Below are 11,534 nucleotides of genomic sequence, written 5' to 3'. Positions count from 1 at the left end.
AAAATAACTAATAATAATTGGTGGCACACTGCTGGCTGTGGCTTCACGTCACCTGACAGTCTCCCTCTAGCCAGTACAGTATGCAGCAACACAACGCAACTGGGACACAATAGCCGCACATTTACATCCTTAGGCTCAACATAAATGGCAGTTCCACTTGCTAAAAACACACACACACACACACACACACACACACACACACACACACACACACACACACACACACACAACGTTTCAAAACCCACCGAGAGCAGAAATCCTTTTCACACTGAACAGAAAAACATCACAATCCAGATTCTTTATGCATGCAGCGTGTGAACACACACCAGTCTAGTTTACTAAGCTTTTGTTACAGGATCACAAGCGTTTCTGCAGAGTGCAAATATCAAGCTACATGTAGCTTTTTATCCTGACGAGTCCACGTTTGAACCCCTCACACGGGAGACTCAGGCTCATATCCATAATTTCACTTATTTATAAGAGTTAAAACTTGGACACTGACATCTATTTAAGGTGAATTTGTCCTGGTTTCATTGTTTCCCGCCTGCATCTCTGCTTGTGAAACAGCTCCTGCTGACAAATCCTTAGTAAATCTGCTTGGTTAGAAGTTACAGTTGAGGCATGTGAACTGTCCCATGGCTCATGATTCACTACAGTGTGTGTAGTGTGCGGTCGTGTGTTAATGAATATTTACAGTACACCAGGAAACAACTAGAGAGGAAGAGAGACATAGGCTTGGCACTGCTTCAGTATCATCACAAAGACACAGACTGCAGAGTCTGTACAATGAGGAGTGTTACTGCGTAAATGTGTGGGGGGATTGTGTTACGTGTGTCTGTGTGTGTTTTTCTTGTGTGCTCCTGCTGTCCTCCTCCTCACTGTGTGGGGGAGCAGTCGTCTAAATCCAGCAGCTCTCCGACCAGTCTCTCTCCAAACTGCACTCGGCTGTAGCGTTTCACTGCGTAGGCGTCAGACATCTTGTACAGGATGTACGCGTTGTTGATGGCGATGCTGATGCTCAACCAAAACACCTGCTGCCAGGTCTTGTTGGGCTTATGGAAGATGAAATACCTGTGGGAGAAGAACAAATTACTCAAAGGTTTCCATTCAAAGATGTTCTAGTAAACATATTAAATAAAGGTGGAGTCAGGGATTAAGTTCATTTTTATTCATGATATATTCAAAAGCGAGACTATGTATGAGTTGGTGAACAGCAATAAGTGAATGGAACTATCAAAAAGTGGTAGCAATGCAAAAAGGACATTTCTCTACATTGAGTGTTGAAACATAAGTCAGTGGTATGTAAAAACCCCAATGTTTATTGATATGAAAAAGAGCCTATCTCTCATTTCAAATATTAAAGTCCTGCACTTTGGGTAGAATACTGTATGACATGTGCCTGAAATAGAAATTATTCAGTTTTGTATCCACCATGAACAACCTGCAAAGAAAGCAGATTATTATTTTGTAAGCTGTTGTTCATACTTGCTGTACTTGTCGTCGTATTTGCAGATGTAGCTGAGGTGCGCCGCAAAAGCCTCCACAGCCAGGGGACACGGAATCTCCCCACTCTTCCTCTTAATGATCATTCCTGCCACAAAACGCACCACAAAGTGAGAGTGAGAGAAGTGCAGTAGAGAAATGACATCCCACTATAGGGACTCACCTTCCCCCCCAAGATTCGGCCGTCACCTGGCCAACAAAACAGCCATACGAGGGAGAGGAAAAGAAGCGCTCCTTTTTCATGAGCATCGTTACTATTCATGTTTTTAGCTGGTCTCTTCATTCTACGTTCCCTGGAAGGCTGCTGTGCTTAATGGAACTTTTTCACAGCAGACTACCACACTCTTGTTGCAGCAGGAAACTCACAGGTGTACACTCAGTTCTATTTGGGTCACAGTGCGCCATGACAGCCAGCATGCACAATATTGTGCTCCTTAAACTGGTACGAATGGAATGCAGCCTGTATTAATGCTTATAGTTACACCTGAGTACCTTATTATAGGTACAGCATGACTGGCTGAATGCACCACTGTCTATCACTGTGTCGTAATAAGAAAAAAACATTTGTGGAACTAAGTTGTTCTCCTTTTTTGTAAGAAGTGAAATACAATAGTGCACAAACATACACATGCCCACGCTCAGACACACACACAGACAAGCAGAAGTAAAAATCAATATTGGATAGTACCGGTTTAACTGGTTTAACTCTACGTTCAATGAGCTCAAACACAGTGCAGCCCTTCAATTAGGTTTAAAACCTAACACAACTGTTAAATCGAGAGGGGATTATGCTTGGAGAGGAGGGGAATACCATGATGCTGTCGCCGCCCGGAAATGAATGATCCTGGATTAGGAGCTGTTATTGATTTTCCCTCACACGAATGCTTACCTCCTTTTTCACCTGATGGTAACTTGCATCCGAAAACGACAGTATTTTCACAGAACATCTCAATTTAGCTCTGTAAGCCCGGATACTTATGGTTTTTCTAAAAAATCATATTTTGTGGACGAATGCATATTGGGCGTGCTGTCTCCCTTCACTACAATCATTCTTGAATTGTTATACTTCAGTGAGACCATTTTACCTAAAGGGTTTTAGTACTGTTTGTATTTACCTTGTTTTGTTGGGGCGTAACTGTTGGTGAGGAACCTGAAGTGTCCCTTGTTGTACCAGCTGATCAGTGACATGCTGCCTTTCATCATGACTCGTGATTGGCCACGCTGCGCTGGTGTGGCACCGCAGACCAGCATGCTTTGCGGTAATCCTGTACAGTCGCTCTTTCTGGTGCTCAGCAGACCACAACAGTAGATATCTGGAAAAGGATCAATATAAAAGAGATGTTAACATTTATTTAAAGCAGCTATTCAGTTACTTATTTAACACTGGGACAAGCAGTGGCCTCTGGCTTTCTGTTGCTGAAAGAAAAATGTATGACAATGCCTTCACAAGCACATAAATTATTCCCCCCCTCCCCCCCGGCTGAATACGTTGTCGTAGCTTCACCCAATTAGGAATGACAAAATAGTGATTATATCTGCATTATAGTTCTTCTTTACCTGGCGTTAAAAAATGTCTCTTCTGTTATTGTTTAGTGAAAGACCATTTGTGATAACCAGAATGTAAAAACTTTTTAATTTGCCAAGTCGTGCTGATGATATCTTCAAAGGAGCCTGATATCTGATTAACTCCTTGTTTAGCTTTCTTTGCCACAATGACATTGTCCCACATCTGCTATTATTATGAAACAGGAAAACAGGTCAGTGAAGAGAATTCAAATGTGAGTCACCCTACCACAATAGGATGACGCTTTCATAATAAAAGATGCATTTGGTGTGATGAAAATCCGAGCATTGTGGGAACTTGCTTCAAAGACTGATCATCAGGATAAAATATCCTTTCGACTAAAGTGTCCACCAAAGTGTCCACTTCATCTATTGATTTTTTGAGCAGTGACAAGGCTAAACACTACCTACTGAATCTTCCAAGATGTGGTGCATTCTGTGGCTGTTCTGTTAAAAAGCAAGTCACTTATGTTAAGATGCAGTCTTCAGGCATTTTTGATTCAACATTCTTTATGTTATTCCTATTCCTAATGTGTCTCATTCAAAGATGAAAGGCAACAGACTGTCTTCTTCTCTGTACTGCTAAGCCTGGGGAGGCGCACAATGATTAAAATTAAATAAAAAAATTAATTCAGCAAACTGGAGGAGGATAAGATGTGGAGCGAGATCAGAATCTGTATATCAAAGGGGAAACACGAGTGAAGGAAGATGGCTTTATTTAGGCAGCATGGCGGGGATGGGCTAGTATAGATTGTTTGTGTACCTTGTTTGCTGAATTCGGTGAAGAGGCCGAGGCTGGTGATTGACGGCCCGGTGAAGATGATGGTGTTCTTGCCGGAGATGTTCTGGCAGAGCTGCTTGGCCACCAGGCTGTGGAGCTGAGGCTTGTTCTTCAAGGCAGCCAGGCCATCTGTCCCCTGGCCGTCTTTCAGATGCACTGAGATCTGCAGAGAGGGAGGGAAAAGAATATCTCATATTTAACTTTATTTAATTTTTTCCTAAAATACCATTTTATTGTACTCTAGGTTGGAAAAACCCGGCAGCTATTAGTCTAAACCCCCAATAAGCTGCAATGTTTTACCAGTAGTGGCTAAAGGGAAGACCATGAAATGACTGAAATCCAAATATGCATGGACTCATGAATGGGTTTTTTACACCTCATAGTAATATGTCAATTAGAATATAACATATTTGGTGTATAAAGGTGACCATTTTGGGGCGTCCTAGTGGCTCAAAAGAAAAGTTATGATATCTAGCATATTTCCTATTAATGAGGCCATTGTGACTATGTGGGTTGTGCAAACGTAGAACTCTCTACCTAGAGATGTAGAGATTTTGACTATATTTAGTTTTTACTTTTAGTTTAGACTGAAAACAAGCATTTGAAATGATTCATAATAAAAAAAAAAATGAATATTAGCTTCCCATGTTGTTCCATCCGACCAGTTCCTGTTGAAATCTCAAAAAGAAATATAAAGAAGAGCCTGGCTTCCAAAGAAAAGCATCAACAAGTAGGCCTACATACATACTGAAATATACACCCACACACTGTCCACAGTGTCCTTTTTGCCCTGACATTTCTGCTAATGTTCACGAGCAGAACGGCATTAGACTGATTAGCCAGCATCTATGCCAGTTCTTTAGCTATTATACTAAGTGGTCAGTCAATGCCTCCATCTGTGTGTGTGTGTGTGTGTACTGTATGTTTGTGTATCCCTGTGTGGTGCTCTGGCTAATGGCATATCATTGATTCGCTCCATTAACCCGTTTTAATATCTTAGATGTTTTTCTCTCTCCCACGACACAATTCATTTACAGGGAGAAGATCTCGGTGCAGCGAGCAGCAGCCGACTGGTTAAAGCCTGACTGACTGCCAAATGGCCACAGTCAATGTGAATGACTGAAGTGCTTATTTGTCAAACGGATGGGATAATAGAATATGGCTTTGAGTGACAAGAGACACCTCCTAAGCACAACTTGTTTTACACAGGAGATTTTTGGGATGGCAAGAATAATGATTCTTAGCATTAGAAGTATCAGTGATTTTATTTGACATAAACCAATTATGAAAACAGCATAAAAGAAAAGAAAAGATAGGCTCATTGAAATTCTGATCGCGGCCGGCCCTCTCTCCACTAATGTAACTCTGGACTTCATCCAAGCTAAAATCCAAGCTGGATTATGTGCAGCGAAAAAAAAAGCCTTTCTTTACAATACTGTATTGTACTGGAAATCTCCATTTAATTAAACTGCAAAGTCACCAGAGTCCGGATGGGATATTTGATGCACCGTCCCCCCAGGACACACAAATACACACAGCATTTCTTGTCATTTATTTATTATTGTTGATGCTCTATCTTTCAATGGCCAGTATGAAGACAAAAATGTTATAATTACAGCGGGCAAAATCTGTTTCAATAGTTATATGGGCACTTGACTATTGTTTTAAGAAATACATACATACATAAAATCTAACAGAGGGTTTTGGGGTAAGCTGTGTACAACATTATGTAATTGTGTTGATTACATAGTGGGTTATAGGTATTGTCCAAGATGTCTAGCAGCATAACTAGTTACCATTGGAGTTAAATGCATTATGCCAGTGAAGGTCCTCCTCAGTATAGCAGTTCAAACATTGTTGTGTGCTGATTTGTGCCTACGTGTGTGTGTGGGCGGCTGGATGGAAGTCGTGCACAATATTTATACTGTGAAAAAAATCACTAATTGTTAACAACCTGCATTCTGGTGTATGAACGAGTGCTTTCACTCACATTTTGCCTGTATATCTATCCTCACAAACCCTGGGTAGTAAATAGGAGATTGCCTCCATCACTTGTCACCAATTTTAACGATACAAAATAAGAACCGAGACCTAACAGTTGTGTGTTTTTCCCCCTCCTATGTACTGGTCACAGCTGAACGGGTCTGTCAGTCTTCCTGCAGTGCCTGGCCCCGGTTAAATGGAGGTGTTATATAAGCGACAGACGTAGGAGTGGAAGGTTGCAGTAAGGGCAAGGTTGTTAGTGAGCAGTGCAGGTCTGCCTTGCCTGAGATGTGACAAAGCAGATCTAACCCTGAGACAAAAGCTTCTCCACTCTAAAAGAAGATCAAAAGAGAAACCTGAATCTAAGATATATATGTATGTAAAGCCCTTTTTTCACAATGAGATAATGAAAGGTGATTATATTCTTTGCAGTGTCGAAAAGTAAATTGGCTGAATGCAAAATGAGGCAACATCAGACAACTGGAGAATGAGATATGAATGTTGGTGAAGATCAAAGCCTGTGATGTTTTCATGAAAGCCTGTTTCACTTCAGGCAGACTGAAGCACTTTTTCATTTCATTTTTTGATGTAAAATATTAAATTCCTGACATGGATTTAAAAAAAACCCTTGAAGCAACGACACCCACTTCTGATCTTTTGTCTCTCTCACCCATTCCCCCCTGAAACAATTGTGATTCTGAACGCTGCTGAATGCCGATTCCCATCTTTTACTTTGTCTCAAAGACAATAAAATAACAAGCTCCGACTTGGATTATTGTGTGCAGCTACCTGACAGATGAATCCGGTGGAGGTGCACTGTCGAACCCAGAGGCTGAACTTCCTCTTCTTCCTCTTCCTCAGCTCTCTCTCCGTACAGGTGGTGATGAACACTGGGTCTTCATCTATCAAGGGCTCATGAAGAACCTGGAAACACGCAAGCAATGTTACTGTACATGTGAGTTTGTCCAAGAGGATTTTTATTGTATAACCATCTCTCAAAGGAAAGTACAAGACTTGTTGCTGGAAAAATAGCTGGCCTAAACAAAGTAAGGGGGGAAAAATATTTTAAGGGATAAGAGTGAGGTTGTGTGTATGATGTACTGTAACATAACAGCTAAGGGTTGTAGAGAAAAGGCAGCCATTGTTGACCACGATAGTAAACTGAAAATCTTTACATTTTGGAGTTTTTCCAAAATGTAAAGACTTGCTTTTTAGATCCCTTGTTGCCTGGTTGCATGTGGACATGCCAACCTTACCCATTCAACTGACAAGGCATGAACATAATGCAACAAGTGTGTATACAAAAACTAGGTGCAATTTTCCTCTTGTATTTCCCGGTTCTGCTCATTGCTTCTAAAATGTAGTTGATGGATCAGAGCGGGTACTGAACATTTTCCAAATGGGATTTAAGTATTGAAAAAACTGGCAAACATCCACCATTACAAACACAAACGAATGTCACACACAAAACCTTTTCTCTCCCTTTCTTGGGCTATTTAACCAGCCTAGCACACCTAAAACCAGAGCAAATATTTACTAGGGATGCTTTTAACCATCAACAAACATTTGCATTTCAAATATCTCTCGGCTCTTTGTTTTCTCTCATCCTGCTCTTTCCTGATTTGACTGAAGCTTGGTGAAGCAGCATGCTCTAGGCCCCGGGAGCAACAAGTCATTTACCAGTCAAATATGGAGTTATGGATAAGGCCATTGGAAAATGAATGAGGCTATCTAGCAATCTGGTGGATTACATCACCCAAACCGCAATAGCCTTTTAAGAAATATTTCATCCTGCTGCCACATTAACACTGATATTTCTCAATACCTTTTCCTAACAGCTGAAAACAAAGTGCTTTGAGTTAATCATTTGCATGGGTTCCCCGGGCCTGCACTGGACGAAGGGAGGGAGAAAAGTCATGTATCCACTCAGTGTCTGTTGTCTTGCACTAGTGGATGTTCTGTGAGGACTGCGACAAATGCTCCCAAAAATTGTACACTAGCAAATCGTGCAAAGCCGTGTCAGCGAATCACTGTGTGGTGACTGCAAAGATGCCACACGGACGCAGACAGAGTGAAGAATTGCTGTCAGAAAAAGCTGACATGACATGTTAATATTCAGAACTGACATTATTCACACATAAGCACTGTCAGTTCACACACGCACACATTCACACACAACCACACACGCACACCCACACCCACACATACACACACAACCACACACACACACAAACACACACCCACACACACACACACACACACACACACACACACACACACACACACACACACACACACACACACACACACACACACACACACACACACAGTGTTAAGGACTCATTTCCCTCCTCTTGACAAATACAAATAGAACTGAAAACAATTTGTCAACTAATTGATTGGTAAAATTATGCGGCCAGTATTCTGCTAATCCGAATATGATGTGAATATTTGCCTTTTTATTTTGTGATATCAAACTATTGTTGGGTTTTGGACAGATCGTTAATTGTTATCTAAAACTCAGATCAGCACATCTACTTATATCCTTCCTTCCTTCTGAGTTAGTCATTAAATTGGTAGATATCCATTGCCTATGGAGCTACATATTTGTCTGTGCCACTTTCACAATCTGGGCCCGATCTCTGCCCCTGGCACATAAAACTAACAGATAAAACAAACTGGCCTAGATACAAATGTTCACTGCTAATAAAACACAGTTACGCACACACACGGTCTGCCCCGTCTCAATTTACAGTCGTCATTTTTACATCTAAAATCGATGGGGGAGCACTAATGTAAAACCGTAGATTCACCAAACCCTTTATGACTTTATGACCCCATGAAATAAACTCATCAACATTTACATTTAAACTGCTTTGTCGCTGAAATAACATTTGCGGTGAGATGTGGATGTGATACGGGGAGTGGGTTTGCTGTTATACGAGCCTGTATCCCCCAATGCATCACAGCACTGACATCATCATGATGTGATAGCACTCGAACCAGAGGAAGACCAAAAGCAATTCAATCAACTGCTTCCCAGAAATTCATTCATTTTTAAGAGCTAGACCTTGGCTGCAGCCCAAAGGAATATGATCAGCCCCCCCACTTGTGCCTATACTCAAAAACCAGATTCTGAATATGCATATGATTTTTAAGTTATTATTATGGAAGTAACATGCAGTCGAGTTTGAAATGCCCTCAAATAAAGTGCAGGCAATGCTGTGTCCCCCGGGATCAAACTAAGCACTTTGAAGTGAAACGTTATTTTTGTGGGACTTTTATGGCAAACAATTTCACGCGTCAGTGGTAAAATATTTCAACTTGGGAGGATATGGACCGTAAGGGGAAAATGACTTACTATGATATATTTTCCTTCTGTGTCTTCTTTTAATCACACCCATTTCATTTTTTGATCATCACCAGGTTGAGGTAAACAAGGTTGAGTGATTGATGCTGCTGTCTCAAGAAGAGCCAAGTTTCACTTTACAGTATTTTTTTTAAATTTCTTGATCAAATACAGATAATAAAGTAATCAATTGGACAAGCCTGAAAGTGACATGGAGGTGATTTTATTAAACAGATTTGGTCCTCTCAAATATGCAGCATTGCGTTTAATCTATAGAAGAAGAAGAAGAAGAAGAAGAAGAAGAAGAAGAAGAAGAAGAAGAAGAAGAAGAAGAAGAAGAAGAAGAAGAAGAAGAAGAAGAAGAAGAAGAAGAAGAAGAAGAAGAAGAAGTTGAATAAAACTCCCGCTCACCCAAAATAGAGTAGCAGGAAGGCTGGTGCTCCAATGACCCAGTTGCATAAATGTAGACCTGATGCATACAGTGCGACTGAAAACAAGTTGAAGTAAGTTCTCTGGAGAGGGAGTGCTTTACCCATACATGTATAGAGTCGACAGTTGCGAGCTACTCAGTTGATACTGCCTTATTCATGAGGAAATTCCTTTATATTTTAATTTTAGAAGGCTTCTGGGGAACTCCTTCGCTACAGTATTAAAAGTACATTTATAGACATATACCTTGAAGTGAAACCACATGAGAAAACATTGATTCAACAAATGCAGCTTCTCTCATGTCTTCAATTTCAACCTAAAACAATCCCGACCTTTTGTCTACTGTATCATCTCTGGAAGATGTTTCATACCTATCGCATTTCTTGTTATTGAAAGATAATAACATTTATAAGGCTACATGTCAACTCTGCTGTGGAATCTTGCTGACCCCTGAAAGACATAAGAATTCTGGCTGCCAACTAACAATACCATGTAATGGTCAAAACCTAAACATCGTTAAGGCTGAAGCTATTCTGCCAGTTTGGCTAATTCAATTCAGATAATTGAGAATGAGAATGTAACAAAACTAGCATAATGTACAATACCTGTGTCTGTGAAGGTCTGAAGGTGCAGCTGAAGGACTGCTGCAGTGAGTCCAGGAAGGGCTGGATCTTGTACAGGCCCTGGTTGCTTCCCTGTGACGGCCTGAAAGCCACGATGTGGAAGTACTTGAGGATCTTCTCAAAGCGCGCCTGGCTCATCTTCAAGGCGATGCTCCGGTTGCTGAAGAAGCCCGAGCTCCAGATGCTGAGCACCGACTCACAGCGCTGCACACTGGTGGAGGTGACGAAGCCCAGGAAGGCCTTGATCTCCTGGGCAGTGACGGGACGCCAGCCCTCGTCTGAGCCAAAACGCTCCTGGAACTTCTTGGCGTACATGTTAGTCTGGGTCACCATGTTCTGGATGCAATTGTCCGGCACGAAGAGCTGGAAGAAGTCCATGGCCGTGGCGGTGGCCGGCATTTTCTGAGCAGGCCCTGGATCAGGACAGGAAGTAAGGGTAAAAAAAGAAGGAAAAAGATTATGACTGATAGAGAGTCCCGTATGCAATTTTCACTTCATCCCAGTTTTTATATTATTAACACATAATTAATGTGCTCTTTCCCGACTCAACCACAGCAATATTTGGGTGTGAGTGTCACAAGCCCAGGGCAGTGGTTACAAAGTTTACAGGACATGACAGCCACCACACTGTGACGCCTCGCAGGAGGTTTCAGTGTCTTGTGGTCTTATGGCTGACAATGAGTCAAAATCATGTCCTGATCTGATAGTCAAGAGGAGGGAGCCATGATTGATCCATGAAGGACCAAACTGTCAGTAAGGCATCAGCTGATGGACCATTTAAAGTAAAATATCCTTACATTGAGCCAGCAAGAACGCCTGAACAACATGTTTTGAGAGTGTGCGTTAGCAAGCAAGGAAGGTCAACAGAGCTTTATATAGGGGACCTATCCCCCGTTTACTCAGTATTAATATTGTTCATAAACTTATACATTAACTAAAGTATTCCTGCTGAAACAGAACAAATCAGTAAGCTAGTTCACAGTTGATCCTTTTAGCTACTATATCTTGGTATAATATTCATATCATTGTCCACTTTCATATAAAATACCACCATTTTAATATCACTTAAAAATACTTCAATGATAAGGATTCTGCTCTGCTGTAAAACACCTCCTCTGCCTCAGGCGTAGTCAACATGATCTACGTATTGATTTATCATACAATACATTATTTTGCAGCTACTCAACGTTGAGTTTATATCTTTTACATTCTGTATGATATTATATGATATCTATTATAGTGATTGGAGTGATTGATTGCTGCTATTGTCCCTCATTCACAACGCCACTCACTAGTTTACAGA

At 41.1% G+C, this 11,534-nt stretch overlaps 1 protein-coding gene across 1 annotated transcript in view; it reads right to left on the bottom strand.

Moving 5' to 3' along the window:
- Positions 1-875: 875 nt before the first annotated feature.
- The window catches only part of pgbd5 (piggyBac transposable element derived 5), a gene marked incomplete at both ends in the record, with an annotated part of 14,969 nt that continues 4,310 nt past the window's right edge, over positions 876-11,534 (bottom strand). Inside the window, 6 exons of the mRNA XM_080036923.1 lie at positions 876-1,071; positions 1,486-1,591; positions 2,619-2,816; positions 3,830-4,010; positions 6,620-6,754; positions 10,214-10,644. Of these exons, the coding sequence (XP_079893049.1) occupies positions 876-1,071; positions 1,486-1,591; positions 2,619-2,816; positions 3,830-4,010; positions 6,620-6,754; positions 10,214-10,644 (1,247 nt within the window). The remainder of the gene's footprint in view (positions 1,072-1,485; positions 1,592-2,618; positions 2,817-3,829; positions 4,011-6,619; positions 6,755-10,213; positions 10,645-11,534) is intronic.

This window comes from Ammodytes marinus (assembly GCF_949987685.1).
Source record: "Ammodytes marinus genome assembly, chromosome: 11".
Taxonomy (NCBI): domain Eukaryota; kingdom Metazoa; phylum Chordata; class Actinopteri; order Uranoscopiformes; family Ammodytidae; genus Ammodytes; species Ammodytes marinus.
Note: the sequence above shows the minus strand (reverse complement) of the source record. Positions and strands in the feature narration are given on the sequence as shown.